The sequence below is a fragment of the Astatotilapia calliptera genome, chromosome 4 (assembly GCF_900246225.1).
Source record: "Astatotilapia calliptera chromosome 4, fAstCal1.2, whole genome shotgun sequence".
NCBI classification, from domain to species: domain Eukaryota; kingdom Metazoa; phylum Chordata; class Actinopteri; order Cichliformes; family Cichlidae; genus Astatotilapia; species Astatotilapia calliptera.
In genome coordinates this window covers 20,787,818-20,813,150 of record NC_039305.1, presented here as the reverse complement: position 1 = coordinate 20,813,150, position 25,333 = coordinate 20,787,818, and the positions used below count along the sequence as shown (strand labels likewise).

Here is a 25,333-nt window from a genome sequence, read left to right as displayed (position 1 = left end):
TGTCGGGGGTTGGAGTTGGAGAAGTGTTCTTCTACCTTCTTTTTGTAATGGTGTTTGGCTTTTTTGATGCCCTTCTTTAGATTAGCCCTGGCTGTACTGTAGGCGTGTGCATCTCCTGACCTAAAGGCAGTGTTGCGGGCCTTCAGGAGGAGACGAACATCCCGGTTCATCCACACGTACGTGTGTGTGTATATACGTATATACACACGTACGTGCGCGTGTGTATACGCACGTGCGTATATACTTTCACTCTCACATAGTTTTATTTTAATTTCTATATTTAGATATTTTTATTCTCATGTTTACACATTTAACACACACATTGCAGTATTGTGCTCTCTTATGTACATTAAAATACATGTATATTTACAATTTTCACTCTAACATACATGCGTTTTCATTTATGCATTCCTACATTTTGCTCTCATTTACATGCATTCAATATGCATTTAATCTCACAAATAATATATGTATGTAAGAAGAGAATGCATACATGTCTGAAGAAAATATATGTATGCAAGAGAATAATGTATGTGAATGAAAGAGTATAGTGGAAACGGAAGGAGTTTAATGGAAACGGAAGGCTGGGTGTCTGTACCGCTGTGATTGGCTGAGAAGCACGCGCGGGTCACTTTCAAGTGTCTGACAGCATGGAGGCGGGAGAAGAAACTGGAGTTCTTCAGGAAGCTATCGGGGTGTTAAGAAATATTTTATCATCTCCTGAAACGGTCACATCATTGTCCTCGTCACTTGATCGAGATGGGACTCAACTGCACCCAGTGTTACCCACAGCACGGTGGAAAGTGAGATGAGGGAACTTTTTAGACCAGCTAACACCTGGGTAGCTTCAACAAGCCAAGTAGCTACACGGAGTTCGACTTGATTTAGATATCAGGGTTGTATAAATCATTCCCCCAAACTATCAAAACATTTTAGCAAGCTTATATCATTATCTAAAGGGAGGGTGTCATGATGGTGCATTGCCCCCTCACAGGAAGTATGGTCTGCTTTCAAACCTGCTGGCCAGCTGGGGACTTGCTGTGTGGACTTTGCATGTCGTGTTTGTGTTTGTACAAGTTCCCTCTGGGTATTCCAGCTTCCTCCCACAGTCCAGTTCAGTTAATTCAGTTCAAGATTTGCCATGAGTGTGATTGACTGTGTTTCTGTCTTAGCCTTCTGATAGACTAGTGATATGTCCAGGGTGTACCCCATGTCTCTCCCACAGTCAGCTAGGATAGGCTCCAGCCCTCCTGCAACCCTGACTTTGATAAATCAGGAAAAACAAACAGACTGATAGCTTTTTCTAGATAAACTTTAACTTTACAGTTTTATCAGTTTAATCCAATAAAAAAACCTCCAGAGTAAAGTTTTAAATCTAATTTTTTTTTAACTTACACGTTATACATTTACCACCATCATCACTATTATGGAAAATTCCCACAAATTTCAATTCAGAAGTGAAAATGCTTTGCTGTTTCTTCTGGATGCTCGGTAAGGGATCAGCAGCCCGATCACAGTGTTTGTGCCCACACGCTGTTTTTGATCACTTCTGAATGTGATGCTTCAGTCTAGACCAAACCATTCCTGTCTTCAAAAGCATTATAATAAGTGAAGCCCTATCTATTAAAAAAAAATAAAAGGATTTATAATATTTTTTCAAAGGATCCATTCTTCTTTCTGTTATTGTTGAACATATGCTGATAATCACTATGTCCTGTTTACGTACTTGGTTATTTTATTCTTTCAATGTTTGTGCAAATTATAAAATTAACCCCCCCTACACCACCCACCCCAGCCCTTACACCAAACTGAGATCTTTTGTTTGTTTGTTTTTTTTTTATTCCCTACCACAATTCGCACTGTTGTTGCGGCAGTGATTTCACATCTGATATGTGTGGCTCATATGTGGGCACAGCTCTGCATGCTAAACAGTTTCAAGGCTCAAGCTGTTTTGTGTTAGCAGTGTAGGAGACAATAAAGGAATCTGCGAACTGAAACAAAGCAATGCTTGCAATGTTTAAATTTACTTAGCTAGCATATGTGTGATCTATTGTGAATCTTTTTTTTTAAAAAAAAAAAAAGGTTTTTCAAAACACGTGTGATGGAGAAATAAAAAAAAAAAAAAGAAAAGTATATGCTGCCATCTGTTGAAAATATTTAATAGCCTGTGAAAGCTATGCTTCCTGGTAAACAGTTTTAAAAGTCGTGCATCGTTGTGCATATTAATTATCCTCGCACAGGTCAGTTTTTCTCTCGGCTTCATGCAGAGTTGAATGAATTGGTTCCCTAGTGTGGAAACGCAGCCAGCCTGCTTTTTCTTTCCTTTTTTCCTCATTCATTACATATTCAGTATTTAAAATGTAACCTCACTGATCCATGCCTAATATCTGGATACATTTATATGTGAAATTTTAAAATACCTAGGAAAATTGCTCTCAAAATTGCTTTCAGTTATTCCCCATGCAGTGCTGGAGATTGTCTGAATAGCAAAAGTTGAAATTGATGGGGGCAAAAAAAAAAATCTCCAGTTCCCTACTGTAACAGAACTGAAACACTGCACGCATTGCATTAAAAAAACATTGTGCTGTGGTGCACTCAACTCCATTCCTCTCTTGCCTTGACTCTTCTCCTCTACCTTCTGCATTCAGATTCTCGTCCACGTGGGTTTTCTGACAGAGGAGTCTGGGGATGTCTTCAGTCCCAAGGTGCTGAAGGGAGGTCCTTTAGGTGAGATGGTGCAATGGGCCGACATTCTCACAGCCCTCCACGTGCTGGGACACAACCTCAAGATCTCGTTTTCTCTCAAGGAGCTGCATGGGTAAGCTAATATAAACCTTGCATTTAACACACAGTTAAAATCTTATGTGAGGGTATCTGTGCGGGAGTCATCTGCTCTTTCGTAAAAGCAACAAAACAAAACAACAAAAAAAGTGAATGAAAATGCTTTGTTGTTCATTCTAGATGCTCTGTGAGCCATCGGCAGCCCGATCCCAGTGCTGTTGCCTACACACTGTTTTCGATCACCTTTGGCCACACACAGATAAGCTATCTCCTCCTGCTGCAGAGTGCTGTTTCAGCCTGAGGGCTTGACAGCATCTCTACAGCTTGTGCACCTCCTTCCTGGCGCAGCTCACTGACTCCTGAGTGATAACGGGCTCGTCACTCGCTGCACAGACATAAGGGCCTATGACAGAGGACATACAGACGTGTACACACAGCGTGTCTCGCAGTCAGGCTGGTGAACTGGTTTTATCTAAAAGCAACACTATTGGTTGCCACGGCGATGAGGTGTAGTATGGAGAGTTCAGAAAGCAGAAAGCAGACATGTCCAGTCCTGCCTGCTTGAACATTTACTCAGTGGCGTGGTGTTTTGGAGCTGCCCGGGCTTCACAGTGGCTGCTCAGGAAAATGACTGAACAAGTCTGGATTTGCTATTACTTCTTCTTCTTCTTCTTCTTCTTCTTTTTTTTTGGTGTGTGTTAACAGTGCTGTGGCTTGATGCCAGAGCAGACAGCCTGATGATGATATGCACTGGTTATCGAGCCATTGTTGTATGGAAGAGGCAACAGCACTGATGAGTTAGTGCAGCCCTTTCATCATAAATTTCAGGCTGTGAAGAAAAGCCACTTTGAAAATACTAGGGAGATCAGTGAGGTGGGAAAGCCGCTGTGGGAATGCGTCTGCTTTCCATGCCATTATTTACCCCACTAATTGGTGTCATGGCAGCTTGAATCACCGCAGTCTCGTCTCCATTGGGAACAGCATCAGAAATGTTTTGAAAATTGCATGAGTCCTGCAAGAGACTCACAAAGAGACATTAGCAAGGGTTATGGACGATTCTTTCAAGCAGCTCATATTTTGTGCGTCCAGTGTGTGCTTATATTTGAGTTTCTTTCTTCTTCTTTTTTTAACTTACCATTTCAGTAATCAGCAAATGAAATGGTCAGTCATTGAGAAAAGATAATGGAGAACTGAAATTAGCGCTTCTTGGACGCAACTCCCCAAAATATGGCAATTTTTAGATCTCCCTCTCCATTTCCACAGCCTTTAAAATTTGGCCATGACAGACGCCGAACATCCATCAATCCCTTTCTGTGACGATTAATGAACAGAAAAGGAGAACATTTCTCTCCATCCCATACTTTTACTCTCCCACACGCTATTAAATTGACAGATCGTTATGTGGGTTGCGCTCCCACAGATTCCCTCAGGCATGGATCTATTTACATTTCCTACTCTCCTCTTTTCCACCCAAAGAGCTTAATATCACTGCATGGCCTGCTGTGGTGCTTATGTGGACAGGCCTGTTGCATATGTTCAGCACTCTCTCTGATAGGCTTATTAGCCATATTGGGAATTCAGTTACAGTGGGAAGCCCGCTTTTGGTTTGTATCACACAGCTGATTAGCAACATCCGTGCTCTCTGGTGGCTTCATTGTGTGGCGACTTTGGCTGGCATATTCCATTTACTGGCCTGCTCAAACAAATCAATTATCCTCCCATGGTACATTTTTAGGCAGACGCTTGTTTACTTTCCCTGCAGGTGCTCCATTGTGGTCTTTTTCTTTTGTGCTGAAAGATGCACTGATCACTCCTTCTTAAGAGTAGATGCTGAATTAATAAATATATATAAACTGTAATTATTCTATCTTTTTTATCTGTTGTTTTTTATTATTGACTACCTGGTAATTATAACTTTGAAAACCTGCTTCTGTCTCTTAATGTTTATCCAAGAAGATGGGGGAACAACAGATGGCACAGGCATTCATAATTATCATCTAGACTTTGTTAGGTGGCAGGGGTGCGTATCATCCTAATGATATTTTTACCTAGGTCTCTTGGCAGTACAAGAAAGCCTTTTCCAGTGTGGCACCATCAGCACTTCCTGTTAGTGTGACTGAAACATCTCAAATATCAGATGGTTTGTGTGAACTTTTGTGCCTATCCTTTCACAGCTTTGACAGTCACACTTTTCATGTGTAGTTTTGAGTCAACGTTAGCAGGTTGCTTTTAGTGCTAATTGGTAAATTTTCAAAGCAATTTTGTCACCATCAGAATGTTAGCATGCTAATGTTAGCATTTAGCTAACATTAGCTAATGTTAACTGGTGATACTTTAGCTAATGTTAGCTACAGTATCACCAGCTAACATTAGCCCTTTAACCAATTTAGAAACATCTGTTAGCCTAGCATGCTAGTCTTTCGAAGGAAGTTGGAGTAGCCACAGAGTACACAAACACACATGTATACAAAGACATAAGAGAAAGTTTGGCAGTATAAGGAGTCAGTTTTAAGATAAGATCTAAAGCAGTGGTCCCCAACCGCGGGCCTCGGACCGGTACCGGTCCGTGATTCACTTGGTACTGGGCCGCGAGAGTTGAGTGTGAAATGTATGGTTTTCAGGGTTTTTATTGGTTTTCAGTTATTTTGTTATCGTTTTTATCGTTAACTTGGTTTTCCTGGGTCTTTTCAGGTGTGTTATGAATAAATCTTCTTTTTTTCGGTACCGGTACTAGTTTTATTTTGTTGTGTTTATCCGCGACACCTTAAAGGCCGGTCCGTGAAAATATTGTCGGGCATAAACCGGTCCGTGGCGCAAAAAAAGGTTGGAGACCACTGACCTAAAGCACCTTGGGTAAACTTAAATATGCTACAGGCTACAAATAAAAGGTCCTGTTTTTCTCAGTGGGCATGTTTGAGGTATGTATTTTTTTATTTCCAAAAAATAATTTAGCATGCCTAAGTGAGCTCAACAGTATCAGTCTGATACCGATAGCAACACTGGTATCAATACTATTGATACTTGGCTCCATACTCCCATTTCTACTACAGACTTCACGGGTCAACCACACAAACACAAATATCTGCTAATTAGGATGCAAAAACTAATAATAATGTCGGCTGTTAGCACAATTAAACACAAAGCAAGCCTTATCAGATGGTGGCATTAAAAATGCTCTAAAAGGCAACATCAAAAAAGGTTATCTCGTCCAGTTCAGCAGAGAGATAGCAGTTTAGTCTGCACCCAAAGCACATTGAGGTAAAAACAGTTCACATGATAGAAATGAAATACATATTGAACTTTACTCATTTCTTTATTGTAAATGCAGAATCACATGCTGGAAGTGGTGAAATATAAAAATGTGGAGATTAATTCAAGACATGAGCCTTGATGCAGGAGGTTGTCTCATGAAAAGATGAGCAAAAGGCATATCCATTTAAAAGGAGACAACTATTACTAAAAGAACAAGAGAAGAAATGCAGTCTCTGTCACTCTTCCTCCCCGGATTTGCTCTAATTGAGGTGGAGGCTGAAGTGGCCTTGACATGATTTCTGTCTGTAACATCGGCGCTTGTCATGCACAGAGGGGAGGGCCCTACAGTAGCTTGGAAAGGCGCAAAGACAGCTGTCTCTTCTGCTTGGGGATCTCCCCTCATCTCCTCCCAGAGCGACACAGGTAATTAGCCTGCAACAGAGCATGGTGTCTAGGCACCTGAGGAGCTAGGAAACACAGGAGGGAAAGGGGGGGAAAAAAAACAGGGGAAACAACTACACACTCAGGTATAGAAATTTCTGTCAGCAGAGTGGAGAGGTAATGTAAGCAGACAAAGCAGTGTTGTCATCCAGAGATAATCTGAAGAAAACCAATATTTCAGTGTGCTTTTTCAAAGAGACTCCCTGTCCTCCACCCACAGGATATACACCTCAGCTACAGCTACTGCCACACATCTCCTGTGACGATTCCCGACACACTCTCTGTCCATCTCTTTCTGAAACAGTGTTGTTTGTTTGTTTTCTCAGGCTCCCCTGCTTATGCCAAGCATAGCCATTTCTAGATCAATTATGTCTAATCTGGATCTGTAGTGCACTTGACAGAGCCCATTAACACAACCTCCAGGTAATTTCACCCTGTTCCTGGCTGCAAACATGAAGACGTGTCTGAATTGTGTGATTGCTAACCCTTTGAAATTATTTAACAAATGTCAAATTCAGGGTCAAATGTGTCTGTAATCCAGCAGCCTACCCCGAAAACGCGAATTAATGGCAGACGTGAGCGGGCATTCAGAAGTGTAAAATAAGAAAGTTGAAATCAAAGCGTTTTCGTCTCCGAAGCTCCGGCAAAGACCCCCTCCTCCTGTTACACTGCAGTCTCAGGTTGTGCCTCTCCATAAGTGCTGATGCACTCTCACCCAGCAGCTTTCTGATTGATGTTTCTATGGTTTAGGATCAAAGGCAATACAGCAGTATTGTTAAAAATAGCCCGAGTAGACATCAGTGAGATAGCATCATAATGATTTGTCTTCGGTACAGGAAGGGAAATTAAAATAGCTCTTTTCCCCCCCTCAATGTCTGGCAACCATAGTGAGATATTTCTTCATTTAGATTATGACAGAACCTTCAGGTTTTTAAGGTTCCCGTTTTGGTTTTGGGGGGTTTTCATGCATTTCTGCTTACAAAAGCTATGGCTGAAGGGTTTTTGTCCCAAACTCTTTGGGGCTTAAAGGTGAACTGCTTATAATTTGGCCTAGTCATTTCACACGGCACATTTTTGGTCATAACTAAATGTATATGATATTTGAACTTATATCTTATGCAGCGATTGTCAAACATAAGGCCCGTGGGTCAGAATCGGCCTGCCAAAGACTCCAATCTGGCCCACTGGAAATTGTGAAGGATGGCATCGATTTGTGACTTCTAAATGTATTTTCATAAGTGTTACAGCTTGTCCTCCTGATAAAGTCCCACATGACCATTCATACTGCACTAAAGTAACTAAGTGATAGATAAACATTGAAATGTTTTTTTCTCTTTTTTAATAGTTTGTCCACAATAAAAATAAGAACATTTTCTATGAATTAACAAAAACCTCCAGCTACCAGAACTTTTTCTGTAATTTTATTAATCTACTTCAGGGATATTTCCTCAATGTAGTAAAGCAGCATTTCTCTATTAGGTAGAAAAAACTCGGACGTACTGTTAAAATTGCACCTCAGTGTAAAATGAATTTGACAACCCTGATCTAATGCGATGAAATGAATAACTGATGGCAACTGATGCGGACAAGGTTAAAAATCAGTGCAACCTGCGGAGAAACAGAGGCTTAGAAACCCGAGCTGTTAATTCTCGTTACATATTTTCACTGAATTTTTTAAAGGCCAAACCAGATTTGAACAGATTTTCCCACAGATTTTTATGTCCCTAGACATCCATGGCTGTTATAATTTTTGCAGCACGAGGACACTTTCAAGAAGAATACGTTCGCTTGTGATTTTGACAGCTCAAAGTACGCCAAGAATAAAAAGTGTGGGTTTAAAATAAATAAATAAATAAATAAAATTTAAAATGGGGAGAAACCACAAGTGAGCTGCAGGATTTGGACTCAGCTGTTTTTTATTATTGATATTTTCCCCAGAAAAAAAAAACAACAGATGTTTAACAGTTTTATTTTTGCAGACTAGGAGAGAAAGTCATATTTATACATTCACACAGCTGTTCAACATGAATATGAGGAAAGTGTTTATTATGTGCCGTGACAGCCGCCATATTTTCATTAGCCGTTTGAACATGAAGTTTGACTCAGACAGTGCACATCAAAGTGGCACATCAGCTGTTTATGATCATAACAGAAACAACATCTGAGTATTTGTCTCCTCCTCCTGCCTCAAGTGGTTGATTAGCATGCCAGACCTCATTCCCCTCTGCCAGGCCAGCTTTACAGAGAGAGTGGCCCATGTCATTCCCCTCACACTGTGAGCCCTCTTCCCAGCTGCCCTGCAGCCCTTGGCAACCTCCTCGCTCGCAGGCTCGGCTCCTCATATGTGTCTGAAAATCTGCCTCAGCCAATTCCCCTCCCTGCTGGACATATGCACCCTTTAAGAAGTAGCACAATGTGACCGTGAAGTCTCTTTCCCTCGTTTGTTTCTCTGGCTCTCTTCCTTTCCCCAAACTGTTGATTTGTTATGGTGCCAGTGGCCAGCTGTGCAACAGAGAAATTGTGCCCAGTGGTGGTTGTCAAGAGGAGTAAATTTATGCAAGTCTTGCACCTTTGTTCTTCACTTTGCAGTGTTCCTTTTATGCCGTCCTTATCTCACAGCTTATTCGTGCTCTATGAAAGCTGAGTGGCCCATTAAAACCCAAATCTTCTTTGCAGTGCAGCTCAAATGCATTGTGCGTGTGCAAAACAATGTATGCAGAGATTATTTTATCTTATTTTTAAATGATATTATCCTTCTTATAATTATAAGTTGTCCAGATGTGATCTACATCTTTGTGCATATTCCTTCATTATGAAGAATGTGGCATGCAATTTTCTATAACTGCAACTGCATTTGAAGAATACTTCTATATTAGGAAGGCGTCACTGAGCATGCTCATGGATGTACCGCCTGCTTATGAGGTGGAAACAAAATTGTGTTAAACAAAATCTTGTTTTATGTTGTGTATGTTTGATAGTGGAGCTGTATATGATAGACTGCGGCTGCACAGACAGCACTTAGGGGGAATTCATCGGTGGCTTCGGTCTTTTCATGGGATTTGCTGCTAATCATGAAAAAAGATAAAACTAATGCCAGCCTTATCCTCTAATCTTGTGTGTGAGGGAGATGGAGAGAGTTGTTTGTGTACTAATGCGCGTACTGTATGCGAGTTACAGTATGTTTGCACTCTCATTTCCGCACTCCTAGGCCGTTAATGCACTTAAATCCCTCTACTCTTCTCTTAAAGTTTCCCTGGATTTGCATATATCCAATTAAACCTCTGAACAGCAGCGGCATTAGTGGATGTATGAGGAGCAGACTCGCATACAGCTCTGCACTCAGTCACTGTAATACATCTGCTCTCACATTAATGCATGTCAGCATTACACTATGAGAGCCCATACAGGCCGTAATTCATACTGAAACTCCTGCAGTGAAATCTAAGAGACGTACTCATGCAAAGTACCGGTGAGTGAAACCACATGAAGCAGCGTGCAAATCTGTGGCTCAGTATGTGTGTATGTAGTGGCTATTATATAGAGTAAAAATTAATGTCACGGTTTTAAGTCATGCTAGGAGCACAGTCCTGTGACAGCAGTGTTGTTTAATTGACTAGTTGTGCACCACGTTTACCTCAGAGTGAAATATTTTGATTGTTGGCCTTTTTCGTGGAATTTGATACTCATTTTCATGCTCTAGCGCATGTTCACTATTCACTAGATAAAAGATGGAAAATGGTAAATGGCCTGTATTTATATAGCGCTTTACTAGTCCCTAAGGACCCCAAAGCACTTTACACATCCAGTCATCCACCCATTCACACACTGGTGATGACAAGCTACATTGTAGCCACAGCCACCCTGGGGCGCACTGACAGAGGCGAGGCTGCCGGACACTGGCGCCACTGGGCCCTCTGACCACCACCAGTAGGCAACGGGTGAAGTGTCTTGCCCAAGAACACAATGACCGAGACTGTCTGAGCCGGGACTCGAACCAGCAACCTTCCAATTACAAGGCGAACTCCCAACTCTTGAGCCACAATCGATGGAGTGAGCCACCGTTTCAGGCGAGCCTCAAGCTGTTGTGTTTTGTATTTTGGCTGTCACCATGTTGAAACCAGGCGTGACGCTAAATCTAACTGAGACCTTTAAAGAATCTGTACACGCACACAGTTGAAACTGTACACCCATTTTTACCATGATGTAGTCGGATTTTTGATACTAAAGGGGATTATAATGTACAAAATGAGGTGGAAACTAGGATCTAAGTCCATAAACTCATCAGAAAAGCTTTTTCTAAGGTCATAGATCAAAGGAGCCAAGAGCTTGTACTCCATATAATTGAACTATTGTTCGCAACCTGCTGGCCGTCAGAAAGAATGCAGGTACAAGACGCTCCAGCGCTGGCTTCCCTTTTCAGACTCAGAAGCTTATGTACAGTTTTAACGTACAGTCAAATAGCTCTGATAGCATGACTGTAAATTTTTAGTTATTTTTGGTTATGATAGTTTACGCCATTAATGTGCACTGTAGAAATATTTAGTAGAAATCTCAGTTTTACCTCTTAACAGTGCTGATCTTAGAACAGCTATTAAGTTTTGAGTTGCAGTGCAGATTTTTCTTAATAATTATTTGAGTCTTCAGATTAAAAATAAATAAATTTTAGAAACACAATACAGTAGAAATACAATATTAAAAAAATATACACTTCATGACTACATAGATTCAAATAAGAATGATACAAAATTCAGTGTTATGGAGAAATGTTGAGGAAAACGTCCCATACATTTATATGGAGTTTGTTCGTTTTACAGTATTCTAATCTACTTAATGTCTTAAGTCTAACAAATAGTGTAGATTCACAGCTCAGGAAGTGACTCGTTTAACTTCAGTTAAGTTCCCTTGTGTTTACCTCCAAAAGTTTAATCTGTTCATCTGGACGTATCGTTTTTTTGTGGGAGAAACGTTTCATCACTCATCCAAGTGACTTCTTCAGTCTCCCAGAATGCATCAGAATGCATCAAGACGTTCCTTTGTGTTTAGTTCCACTACAGTCTGTAAAGGTCCACTTTTGGGAATGTTGACATCAGTCGAGGCTTTTGATCACACCTTGAAATGTTCCTTAAATAAACAGTCACATCTGCTTCTAATTATGATGATATACAAAGTCTGAAATGCTCTACTTTTTATTTTGATTACACCTAACGCTATAATAATGGTCCACTCTTGCTAAAGCAAGAATGTACTGTATGTATGTGTACGGAGATGCCTCAGGAAGAAACTGAGGTCATTAGTTTCTCATATACATATGATCTTATACATACAGCCCCATAGAAATGCATTAATGTTTAGATTTATGGCACCAGAGAAAAATGCAGAGAAACATTTGGTTTTTTTTTCTTTCTTCTCTTTTCTTTTTCTTTTTTTTTTTTTTTAAATTACTTGAATTTCCATCTAAGCCACACTGAAGGTCAGACATGAACTAACAGATTGTATTCATGTCTTTACTGAACACACTATGACTCATAGTGCAGGGAAAAATTTCCATTCATTTCAGTTTATTTATATAGCGCCAAATGACGAGAACAACAGTTGTCTCAAGGAACTTTATATTGTTATGTAAAGCAATGATGCAGAGAAATGAGGAGAAATCCATGCAGTAGAACCTCACTACACTCGAACATTTCCTGTAGCCGTTTAAGAAACATGAAGATGAATTTTGGTTCATTCCTTGTCCAAAAGTCCAAGCAATCACTTTTTAAAAAGGGTCAACATGGTCAGATACCTGCACTGGTAGGAAGTGATGAAATGAAGTCTGACACCGAATAGACACGCAGCTCAAAGAAACCAGCATTGCAGGCAGACGAGTTGCTACGGATCTTCATGAGTGAACCTGTGAACAAGCTTTATGTTGTTATTGTCATTGTGTGTTAGTCATGTTTACAGACATCATCCTCAGCTCTCTCTTGGTTTTCATGAATCTGTGAAATGCCTCACAATCTATTTAGTATCTGAAAAGTTTACTTTATTGTACATTTGTTGCCTGATTATGGTTTTGGTGGATTCTATCCACCGGGCTGCATACTTCAATTGAAGGAGTATAGAGTGAAAACACAGCTTTAGTGAAACAGCCTTTTGTTTGTGTAAGCACCAACTTGCTTGGGTGTGTATCATCGACTGATGAAACTGCAGTTTAAGTATCGCTGGCTGACCCTCTCCTGCTCATTATTCCCGTCCACTGTTGAGGAACCAGCTGCCACGCTGGTTTCCACAAGGCTGCCGTGCTGACTAAATATGTTCTCTGTCCAAAGAAAGATCGATGGCTCTTGTTATGCAGGTATTTGTGTGTATGTGTATGCTGCGTTGTGCGTTATTTGCTTCTGAGCCAGGTAGTAAAAGAATGGTGAAATGTAAGGTCATGGATTTGACTCCAACTGCTAACAATTTTATTTTTCTCAAAGAAATGCTTAAAACTTGTTTCACCAGACCGGTCAGCCTTTTATTGGTACTTCAGTGGGTTTTCTTTTAGTGCCATTTTAATCACACATGATCTTTAGAAATAGATTTTCATTGCTTTTGTTCACTTTGATGACAGGCATCATGTAGGAAGAAAGAGCTTTGAGATGCTTATTATTGTTCAAATCTTAAAGATTGCATTTTGTGTGTTTGCCATTGACCTTAGGTGGGCTTTCAATTAAAGGATTTTTATTCATTGGTCTTCACATACACATGCATTTCACTACTTCTGAGAAAATGTTTTGTGTTTAGTGCCGTCATATTGAGTTGTACAGAAGTAATTTATTGACTGACTGACAGGGGCGACTGCTTGCTCTGGTGTTTCTGATTTTCTTTTGATGGCACATAAAAGGCTAGTGCGTTTCTAACCTGCATCTATGTTCTTTTCATCTGTTGAGATTGCATTTGGAGCCAGAAGGCGCATACCAGTATGAAGACCAGAGAAATGATTGTGCCAGGAAAGAGTTCATCTTGGCGAACCACAGCAAAGGGAATCATGTATAAAACATAAACTGTCCTGCATCAACAACAGTTCTCTGGAAGTGATGATTATGCTGGAGCTTATCCCAGCTGCCATAGGGCGGTCAGACAGACAACCATTCACACCTCTGGGCCATTTTAGAATGACCTGTTAACTTAACCCCACTAACTGCATGTCTTTGGGAGTCTGAGTACCCGGAGAGAACCCACACAGACACGGGGAGAACATACATGAATGAATATTTTACTTACTTACTGAAAGGGAGACAGGCGCCCCCTTTAACAACGATCCTCAAAGGATGACTAAATGTCACCATTGCATCACAGAGCTATTTAACCAAATAATGACTTAATTTTCTTTTAACATTTATCTGTTGCAAAATAGCTAAAGGAGCTAGTTGAGGTTGTTCGCGCTTCTGATTAGGATGCCTCCTAAAGGCTTTCAAAGATTTTTTTTTTTTTTTTTTTTTTGCATGTCCCACTGGGAGGATGCCCCAGAGCGATCCCAGGACACACTGTCTGGGGAACAACTTGGTGATTGGATGGATGACTGAAAGAGGTGGCAAGGGTGAGAGAAATCTGTGATTCTGTGCTTCTTCCCCGCAATCTGAATAGATGGATTAGTGCTGCAGGACTGAGCATTAAAATGTCTGTGTATAAAATAGACAAGTTTTTGTCTCATTATGCTTTGTTCTCAAATATATCTGTCAAAAGTAATCAAGAAAAATCTGCTCTCACTGGACTGTAACAAATATAAAGCTGAACAGGATTATTGATGAATTCAAGAGACAAATGTGTCAAAACTTGATCTGATTACATTTGTAAGGTGAATGGTTAGTTTTATTCTATTGTACCATTTCATTTTAAAAGATATATATTTAGATGTGTGTGTGTGTGTGTGTGTGTCTAGTCTGGGATGAATATAGAATGCATACCCGAGTATCTTATACCAGAGTTTATTCTCTCAGCAAACTGCCTTCAGATGGTTTCATGTCACATTATCCTGACAGGCAGTGAGATCTCTTTAGTATACAGATGATTTTACAAATCTTCACATCCAATTACACGGTCTTTTTTTTCTTCCGCGCTGTTTTGTACTGTGGCGTCGGTCTTCAGAACTGCCGAAGTTTGACGAAATGGATCTTTCCTTTTGTAATGAAAATAGGCGCGCTTAATTGCTTTTTTTCTCGAACAAAGTGCAACCTTGATCCCAGCTGAAAGCCGGGTGCTCTGAAGTTAGATAGCACTTTGTGATAGCAGACACCAAATTTACATCTTCTGTCTTTCCTTTTCCAAAAGGCTCTTTTGTAATTGCCATTCTCCGATTTTATTTAAGCCTGATTTTTGTGTTTTATTTATTTATTTATATTCAGGCAGCAGATTTTTCATATCAAGGCTGATCAAGCTGCAGAATAGCAGAATGACAGGCATCTTAATGTGGTGCAGACATTTAAAAATACAGACAGAAGGTGTGCACGTTAAGGCTGAAGGTAAAAGATCTGAAGCCCCTCATCATCATGAGTATGGCAGATTGCACATGCGTAATGCAACCACCCCTTCATAGGTGTCGAATGAATGTGGTGTTTGCTTTGGGTAATATGTGTGCTTTGGTGTGTGAGCTGGAACAAGCCTGCAGACAAACTGGGTGGCTCCCCACTGCGAGACGTTGCTCCCTGGTAGTGCTAAATTCTTTGTTGTATGCTTGAATAGCTGCGCCGTCTCACCGAGAGCGCTGACATGCTTCACGACGTGATTGGGCTCTTTCATTCACTCTCTCTTCCTCTCACTCATGCACACATCTTTGCCATCTTATAAGCTCGAAGTTTCCTCTGCAGGAATATTACTGGAGCTGCAGTGCTTTCTGGGAGCCGGCTTCTTATTATTTTTTGATTAGTTTAGTTAGCAAGGATACTTTAACACAAAGGAGAATTTCAGAGAACTGAAAGGAAAAAAAATACATCATGGGAAAACATGATGAAAGAAGGCAATATTGGAAAACATCAGCAGAAGAAATGCTGCGGTTAGCTACAGGACAGTGTTGGTGAAATGTCCAAAACTTTGTTATTTGTGCCAACTCTCGTGGGTTTTAATTTGTTTGGCTCAGTGTGATGATGAAAGCCCATCTGACCTGTGTGCAGGTTTTTGGGTGTACCTCCAGGAAGAGGAAGCTGCCCACTGACGGGACCTCTGCCCTTTGACCTCATCTACACAGACTACCATGGTTTGCAGCAAATGAAGCAGCTCATGGGTCTTTCACTGAGGAAGCACAAGTCAGTTCTTTATGCTTTATTTTTCTGTGTCTATCAAAATATTAATTTCTGTTTATTTACCAAGATCTGAGGGCAGGCGGGTGGGGGGGGGTCTCCTGTTGGTTAACAGAAATTTAAACACCGATCAAGGAGCCCCGGGTTCACTCCCTACAGTGGGGGAAATAATTATTTGATCCCCTGCTGAAATTGTAAGTTTGCTCACTTTCAAAGAAATGAACAGTCTCTAATTTTTATGATAGTTTTCATTCAAGGACAGAGACGGGATATCAATGAAAAATCCAGTGAAAGCTAATTACATAAAAGTTATACACCAACACGGGCAAGACCAAAGACCTGTCAGAGGGTGTCAGGGCTGGAATGAGCTACAAGACCATCAGGAAGAAGCTTGGTGAGAAAATGACAACTAGTGCGATTATTTGGAAATGTGGAAAAAACCCAAAATGATCATCAATCACCCTCGGCCGGGTGTACATACATAATCTTGCTTCTTGTGGTGATGATGATCATTTGAAAGGTGGTGGATAAGCCCAAAACTGGAGGAGCTGTTATTGATCCTAAGGCAGTTGGGACCACAGTCACCAACGTTGGTAACAAACTACGCTGTAATGGACTGAAATCTTACATCATGCACATGGTTCCCCTGCTAAAGAAGGCACATCAACAGGCCCACCTTAAGTTTGGGAGTGAATTAAATGCCTTAGACTTGGGAGAAAGTGCTGTGGTCAGATGAAACCAAAATCAAGCTCGCTGGCATCAACTTGATCTGCCGTGAAGAGAAATGCAGAGTATGGCTCAAAGAACACCATCCCCACAATCAAACATGGAGGTGGAAACTGGCTTTGGGGCTGTTTTTCTGCTAAGAATACAGGATAACTTCACTGTATTGAGAGGCCAAAATAAGATGGAAAAGTTTGGATGAGAACCTCCTCCCATCAGCCACAACACAGAAGACAGAACAATGACCCAACAAAGGAGTGTCTAAAGAAGAAGCACATTAAGGTCGTGGAGTGGTCTAGCCAGTCTCCAGACCTTAATCCATTAGAAAATCTGTGGAGGGAGCTAAAGCTTTGAGTTGCCAAGCAACAGCAAAGAAATCTAAGAGATTTAGAGAGCTTCTGTAAAGAGGAGCGGACCAAAATCCCTCCTGAGATGGTTACAAACCTGGTGAGAAACGTTTTTACCACTGTGCTGGCCAACAAGAGTTTCTTCACCAAGTACTAAGTTATGTTATGTTTGGGGATCAAATACTTATTTAAATTACATGCAAATCAATGTATACCTTTTATGTAATGTTCATTTTTTCTGAATTTTTTGATATTCTGCCTTTCTCCATTAAAATCAAACTGCCATGAAATTAGAGACTGTCCATTTCTTTGTCAGTGTCAGTGACAAACGTACAAATTCAGCAGAGCATCAAAGGACAGTAAATGCAGTTGGCAAAGTTTTTGTCCTTGTCTTCCAGCTTTGCAGTGCTGAAGCAGTCATGGTATACAAGTGAATCCTCAATTTTTAAACCAAACAGGCGATAAAAAAAACAGATTTCAATGCAAATTGCAAATTTCGTCACAAAATTGATTAATGAAAAAGGAAACAAAAACAAAACACTCAAGCTATAGTCGTATGTAAATGATGACAATCATCTGGGCTTTTTCATCCCATATTTTACTCTGAATGCATAAGAGGACAAGGGTGTTGTATTTATGAAATAAGTGGGTAGCACCCAGACACATTTCACAGCAATGAATGTTGATTCTGCTGCATTTTGAGAATTCTCAAATCAAAAGCCTACGCTGATTCCAGTCAGCATCAGTTCAAGGTCGGCTGATCGACCAATAGTCCTCTCCTGACAAAGTGACAGGCCAATACTTTGATTGCCTCTCCAGCCCTGACACTGATTAGAGATGCAAGCTATTGATAAAACGTCTCCAATTTCATTACATCGAACTGCTTCTTCCGCTTCCCAGTGTGAATATTTACACCGAATAAAGTGCTGATGAGTAATTCTCTCCTCTTTAGCTTGTCATTGTTAGCTAAATGTTCTATTTTAGTTTGATCTTAGAGGACAATAATTATTTTGTTTTTCTGTTGATGCAGTCAAAGCGGTGTAATGTTTATCCACTCACTGCTGCTTTGACATTATCAGAGAGAACCTGACGCATTTTCTAGTCAAAGCCCTGCACATGGAAAAAAAAAAGCCTCGCCCTAAAATTTATTTCTTCAGATTCTGGCCAGGATGGACCAATACCATATCATGATCCGTTACAGCAGCGTGTCCTGTGGTGGCTGTAAAACAAGTCTATTATTTAAGCTCCTATTGTCTCACCTTGAGGCGTGTGTGATCTCTGCTTATTGGGGGTGATGGCTGGGGACGTGGACATCTATCACTACTGACAGCTTTACAAACCAAGACTCTGACACCCAGACTGTGTTAGAGTACTCAGACTAGCTCCCATAACTCAAAATTAGATTTTTTTTTCTTCATGTTTCTCTAGACTCAATCTCACTGTATGCACATGTGCTGTTCTGGCAAAGTACAAAAGGCTAAATGTATTGTTTTTCACTCAGCTAGAGGAGACAAATAAATGCGAGAGACAGCTTTGTTCTAATTCAGGCTAATTGTATCTCTTATTTTGTCCCAGATGCCACATAAGAGTGATTGATACCTTCGGTACAGAGCCTGCCTACAACCACGAGGAGTATGCAACTCTGCATGGCTACAGGACGAACTGGGGTTACTGGAACCTTCATGGCCAGCAGTACATGACCATGTTCCGTATGTGGGCTGCTTATTTCTCTACGATCTTTGTTCTCACTGAGATTGAGTCTAAAGTCAACGTCTGCTTGAATTTACAGATGCTTTAAGTTGTTTTGATGCACATATGTGTGTGATATATACACTCATGAACCCTTTATTAGATACACCTGTTCAACTTGTTGTTACTGCAAAATAGTTAATCAACCAATCACATGGCAGTAACTCTACTTGGACTTTTCTTCACAAGCATCTCCAGAGAATAGTCCAAAAAAGAGAAAATATCCAGTAGTCCTCCGGGGCAAAATATCTTGTTGATGTTAGAATAGAATGACTAGATTGCTATGAGCTAATAGGGAGGCAACAGTAACTTAAGTAACCCCTTGTTACACCCAAGGTATACACAACAGCATCTCTGAATTCACAAATCATCAAACCTTGGACATGGGCCCACATAAGATGCCCCTCCTGTCAGCTAAGAACAGAAAACTGAGGCTACACTACACAAATCTCTGGGGAATGTTTACAGGATCTTGTTGAATCTGTGCCCTGAAGAATTAATGTAGTTCAGAAAGCAAGTGAGCCGAACCCAGTACTAGCAAGGCGTACCTAATACAGTGTCCAGTGAGTTAATGTTTTAAACTTAAAATGTGAGCACACCGTGAGCTAATAAAGATCTCAGGTTGTCACAGGCGAGCCTTTACAGCAGCAGGCAGGAAACTAATCAGTACAGCTGGGCCTGCACAGATGTGTAATACCTCCTGTGTGGGATGCAGACACACACACACCCACAAAGACCCAAACATAAAGGTGCAAAAACACAAGCACACACACGCACATTCATGACACTTTTGGTGAAAATTGTAGCAAAAGAAACTTTCTGATGTTTGTCTCCAATTAATTCAGTGACAATGAGCAAAACCGTCTGTAGCCAAAACACTTGCTGTTATCACAAAGTCTTATACCAAAAGTTGTCAGCTTTAATTGAGTTTCTGAAAAATACAGTTTCTTTGCAAATCCCCGCTGCAGCAGACTTCCTTTGTGACTGCTAGCATTCATGCTGCTTGACTTCCTGAAAGCGGACAGCTGTGGGGACATTATAGCAGCGGTTTTGTGCAGCTTACTGAAATAATGAAGTTGCACTGTCATCATCGACCGCGCAGATGTGACTCATCAAGTCACCCGATCAGGAGTTAACAGCATCATACAAGAGAAGCATCCTCAACCCCAGCGAGTGCACCATTTCCTGCGTTTCCCTTTAGTCCACCAGATTAATGTAATAACAAATTGCTGAGAAAAACAATGAGCTTCGCTTCCCCTGAATTCCTGCCACACTCTTTTGTTCTGTACCGTCCACGTGCACAGCACCACAAATCTTCACAGCAGCTGCACTTTGGCTACCTTTTTATTTATTTGTTTGACTCTTGTAATGGACTTGAAACACTGTATTGCCAATTATTTTGTTTGTCCTTGGCAGCCCACACTCCAGACAACTCTTTTATGGGTTTTGTGGCAGAGGAGCTGAATGAGACAGAGAGACTGAATATTCAGAAGAACAAGGTTAAAAACATGGCTGTTGTATATGGCAAAGAAACCAACATGTGGAAGGTCAGTATATCCAGCACAAGCATCAATACACAAATAGCAAGTGTCTAATCCACAGGAGGAGAAAAAGAATATTACATCTTGATTCATACCATGTAATAATTTTTGTTCCTAAATGTGAAATATATTTTACACTGTATAATGGAGGCACTTCAGATTTGATAAAACTCCAAAATATGATACTTTTTTAGAACCTCTAAATATCGCTTTCCTTTTTCTGTCAAACGCCCACTAGGTTTTACATTTCCTGCAAACAATTTCCTCCTCCAGGAATCAGGCCTGCAGTGTGATGCTGCAGGAACAATAGCTTTTGTTTAGAGTAAATTTTCCCTCCGAGCTGCTGCCAAGGCTGCTCCTTCTCTCTGTAACTTTGAAGCGTGTTGCAGCCTCCCTCAAGGTTTGTTTTACTTGAGTCTGGCTGCAGCTTTTGTACCTACACTGCCATGGCGCTCCCTGTTTTCTCAGAACAACTTGAGTTGCAGTGTAAGATTTGTGAAACAGAAAGATTGCTGTGTAGGAACCAGTAGTATTGGAATCTCCCCAGACAGAGAAAACCCCCTCATTGAGAACAGCCTCTTCTTCCAACTCAATTTTGAGGTTCACTTTAGAGAGTTGGACTTCTAAAGGTTCTATGAGAAGAAGCTTGACTAATGCTTTGCTATTCTTTTTGCTCCATACTGGCCTCCCTCGTTTCACTTCTCCCCTGCTTGCTTGTGGTGTCGCTCTGTGCTGTTCTGTCATTTCATGATGCATCTTTGATGGCTCCACACAGCTTCAAGTAAGTAGACCTCTTTTTTTACTTAACTCGATGCCAAATTTAAATCAAGTCTTCTTCCTAGAATTTATGTTGCCAAAAGTTGCTGTAAAAGAGCCATTTCTGCAGAAATCACTTCAAAATGAACAACGCCAGTAAATAGTGCTGTGCAGAAGTCTTGAACCAGCCTGCTTTTCTTTCGAATTTGCTAAGAGAATAGGAAAGAGCTACAGTGCCTTATTGAAACAGGCAACCATACATAGCAGTACAGTATATAAGGCAAAGTCAATATTTTGTATGACTGCCTTTATTCTTCAACACAGTCTGAGCTCTTTTTGGCAGTCTTCACGAATAGTTCTCCAGGCTTCCTGAAGGACATTCAAAGCTCTTCTTTGGATCTCGGCTGCTTTTTGTTCTGTTCTCTGTCATCATGGCCCAGGCTCTAGGGAAGCCAATCCATGACTGATAGTCCATTGTTTGTTTTTCTCTTCAGGTGTGCTCTTACTGCATGATGGATCATGTCTGTTTTAATAATTGCATCAGTTTCAATCAGATCCTTACTGGCTGACATGCAGGCCAAAACCATGACAGAAGCTCCCCTGTGTTTTATAGATGGCTGTGGACGCTCACTGCTGTACCTCCTGACCACATCCTTATATACTGATTATTTTCAGTCCAGTTCTTGTGTAATTTGACTTGCCTCAGTCCTTTCACCCTTCCACTGAGACCATTTCTGATGAGGCTTCAGTGAACAGTAAATGAATCAACAGATGTCTGTGTGTCTCAGATCCTGCGTCAGGTCTCTGCTGGAGAAAGGACATGACTTTCAAATACTCTTCTTAGTTTTATTTAGCCTGCAATGTCTTCTTTTGTCCTCTACTTGTCAAGTTTCATCAGATTTCTTTTAAGGACACTTTGCACACCATGTTGAGTTTTGCCTGGTTTGGAAATCACCCTGTTATCACTGCATTTTTTTTAAAAATTCAATTAAAGAAATGGGAACAAACTATGTGTTCATACAACAGGCCACCAGTAACAAAAGATATGATTTAAAATTGGTTGTTTGCCAAGTTGTCTATTATTTTTAAGCACAACATGGGTTCATCTCTTGATTTAAGTGCATTTTTTATGTTTCAGTGATTCAGAGATCATTGTTAATTTGCTTAAATACAAAATATTGTTCTGAAAATGATCAGCTACAAGGACTGGACTGAAAATAAATTACAAGGCAGCCAATGTCCAAAGAAAAACTTTGAAAGACCTTCAGAACTATTGCTCAATAACACAATAGTACAAGAAAATCTGGCGCCTTGAAAGCAAAATATGAAGAAATATTTTGCTACGGACCTTTGTATATTACTCTAATCTCTTCCAATATATTTTAAACATGCAGAGACATGCAATATACCATCCTATGAAATTCATCAATTCATGAAGTTTTGTCAGTTGACTTTATTTTTAATCGGGACAGCCGGCTACAGTTTGAACTCACAAGTCGCCCACAGCTGCAGTTGTGAGTGAGAGATTAAACCGCAAACCTTTTCATCTTTCAAGTCTGCAGGCTTTGATTTTTTTGATGGTTATTATTATCACTTTCTGTAAAAGGAACTGTTTTCATCACCTCATTGCTTTAAAAGAAAAAAAGGAAAGAAAGAAAGCCTGCAATGAATAATGAGCAGTAACACTTAGTTGACATTTATAAATGATTTATGCCTCAAAGACATAGCTTTAGTAAATTATTCATAACATTCCCTCAGAAAAAAACTTTTTAAGATAAACCAATTTAGTTTTTCTCAATAAAACTATTCAAGCAAATTATCCCCACGGGGAAACGCAGAGGATACAGTACGCCCTGCTTTCAGTCTTTCATGTTCCTTCAAAATTCCACAGGTACAGAGTGATTTTTAGTTGCCAAGGTGATGGTGTTACTACTAGTATGGAGAGACTTGGCTCATTAGTCTGCTTTTAGCAGCCTCATTTCCATCAACCAGTACTTGTGCTCAGGTTGGGGTGATACTCTAGACTCTGTAACACATCTAGGTTTCCAAGCTGCTGTGTGTGTAATTGTAAGGTCATATTTGAGTGATTTAAGGTGTGCAAAGTATTTAGGCATAACACCTTAGCAGAGGATGTATGTACTGAACATTTAAACAAAAAAAAAACAACAACAAAAAAACCCCACAATTATACAAAGTTTCTAAATACTCAAAATGGTTACAGGTAATCTTATAACCAGCTGCAACGTGTGCCGATAACAAGGCTTAGTTAAAACTCAATAAAATGGATTTGAAGTACTGTGGGGAAAAAACCGCTAATTTAAATGCAAATGCAGTTCACCCACCTTTTTTTAGTGTTTGCACAGTCAAATTCATAATTCATACATTCATTTTTCATTTCTTGTCTTTAAGCGCTTCATTTTGCTTCCCTCTTGTTTGTGTTCAAGGGTAAGGAAAAATTTCTGGCAATCCTGCACCGCCACATGGAGATCCACGGGACTGTGTACTACGAGGCACAGCGTCCCCCAGAGGTGCCCGCCTTCGTCAAGAATCACGGCCTGCTGCCTCAGCAGGAACTTCAGCAGCTCCTCAGAAAGGCCAAGGTGCGCTTGCAATATCGACACGTCTGAGCTCTGAAAAAGCGTCAATGTTTGCGCACAGTTTCTGTATCCCAGTGGACTGGCGAAAACTTCCTGCTTTTGTAGAGTTGGAAAAGGGATTGATCTGATCAGGGTGTGAGCAGCTCTGTGTAAACACTCACAATCTGCTGATCTTTGTTGTATTCCGCACTAGTTATTCATCGGATTTGGCTTCCCGTACGAAGGTCCCGCCCCTTTGGAGGCAATAGCCAACGGCTGCATCTTCCTGCAGCCAAAGTTTAACCCTCCTCACAGCTCTCTCAATCACGAGTTCTTCAGAGGGAAGCCCACATCGAGGGAGGTAGAAACTCACAATGTTTGACTTTTTAAAAATATACAGAAGACAGTTATGCTGTCTGATCTTAGCCGTGTTTATTGCCGGAAAGATTATTAATATATTCCACTTGTGCCTCCCTCAGGTATCCTCTCAGCATCCCTACGCGGAGCAGTACATTGGCAGACCGCATGTCATCACTATTGACTTCAATAACTCCGAGGAGTTTGACGCAACCATCCGTGAAATCATGAGGATCAATGTGCGTTCATTTTTTTGTGGATGTGTGTGTGTTTGCCATCCAATCTTAACAGCACTCATTCAACAAAATAATGGTCTTCTTATATTGTAGTCCACCATGCTACTCACTGCTGCATACTAGCATACTGAGGTGAAAGTATAATTTACTCTTGCACACTTCACAGTGGGGTTTGACCCGCTTTTGAAGCCCTCTGAGTTTAATAGAGCTCTTAATCATGGCATCCGACGTTACAGCAAAATGCTTAGCTGGCTCCCGCTTTGCTCTCCACACTCCTAATTGCTTGAGATATTGAGCGGCTCAGTAGGTAAACTGTGCCCACACCTGAGTTTACGTGGCAGCGTTCCAGAGGCTAGCCCCACCAGCAGTACACATTGTCCACAGCAGATCTTATTAATCAATCGCACTGTGCTCAATCTGTCACCAGAACAACACAGAGCTACTGCCAAGCATCTCGCAGTTCCAAGACTCATGTGTGCCTCTACCTGTCAGGTGTGTTAAGCAGACCTTGTGTTGCCTGCTGATAGAGACAAAATAAAGTACCAGTTTTGGTATTGGTAAATGCTTTAAGTCCTAGGGGGACAAAAAAACAACACTAATCACATAAGATGAGGGAGTTTCAGTTAAAAATTTAAAAGCAGAAAGAGCAGAAGAAAACAGTTTTAGTTTTTTGTTTGCAACACGGTGGCATCATGGTTAGCACTATTACCTCACAGCGAGAAAGTTCTGAGTTCAATTCCACCATCAGGCCGGGGTCTTTCTGTGCAGAGGCGACCTGTCCAGAGTGTACCATGCCTCTCGCTCTGAGACAGCTGGATAGGCTCCAGCGCCCCCCACGACCCTGACAAGGATAAGCGGATGGATTTTGTTTGTTTTGTTGTTGTTGTTTTTTTACCCTCTACATATTTAATAAGACACGGGTTGAAATGGAAGTTAAAAAAAAAAAAATCTGTTTACTAACCCATCAAACAAAACACTTTAAGAGAACTCCAAAATGTGTTTCATAACTTTTTTTAAAAGTGTGGTATTTTGGGTAATATACTTGAATCAGTTTTGGAACGCTGATGCGGTTTTCATGTCCTTATAATGCATATGAAGTTAGTGCCAACAGCCAAGCGTGAAGACTGAAAAGCAGCTTGGCTCTGTCACAAAATCTGCCTACTAACACCTCAAAAGTTTACTTATTAAGACATCACATCTTGTTTGTTATTATGCACACAAAAGCCAAAAATTGCTATTTTTCAACAGTGTCGGACTATTCCTTGATAGGAAGCAGTAACATCCCCCACTGGTTGCCTGGCAACAGGTCCCTTT

General features: G+C 40.7%; 1 protein-coding gene across 2 annotated transcripts in view; it reads left to right on the top strand.

The window, feature by feature from the left end:
- Window positions 1-25,333, top strand: part of mgat5b (alpha-1,6-mannosylglycoprotein 6-beta-N-acetylglucosaminyltransferase B) — a 71,568-nt gene that overhangs the window by 32,829 nt on the left and 13,406 nt on the right. For both annotated transcript variants that reach the window (XM_026165432.1, XM_026165433.1), the window contains exons 8-15: window positions 2,649-2,818; window positions 15,609-15,740; window positions 18,380-18,513; window positions 19,970-20,100; window positions 20,870-20,875; window positions 23,295-23,450; window positions 23,641-23,787; window positions 23,906-24,022. In XM_026165432.1, the coding sequence (XP_026021217.1) occupies window positions 2,649-2,818; window positions 15,609-15,740; window positions 18,380-18,513; window positions 19,970-20,100; window positions 20,870-20,875; window positions 23,295-23,450; window positions 23,641-23,787; window positions 23,906-24,022 (993 nt within the window). The remainder of the gene's footprint in view (window positions 1-2,648; window positions 2,819-15,608; window positions 15,741-18,379; window positions 18,514-19,969; window positions 20,101-20,869; window positions 20,876-23,294; window positions 23,451-23,640; window positions 23,788-23,905; window positions 24,023-25,333) is intronic.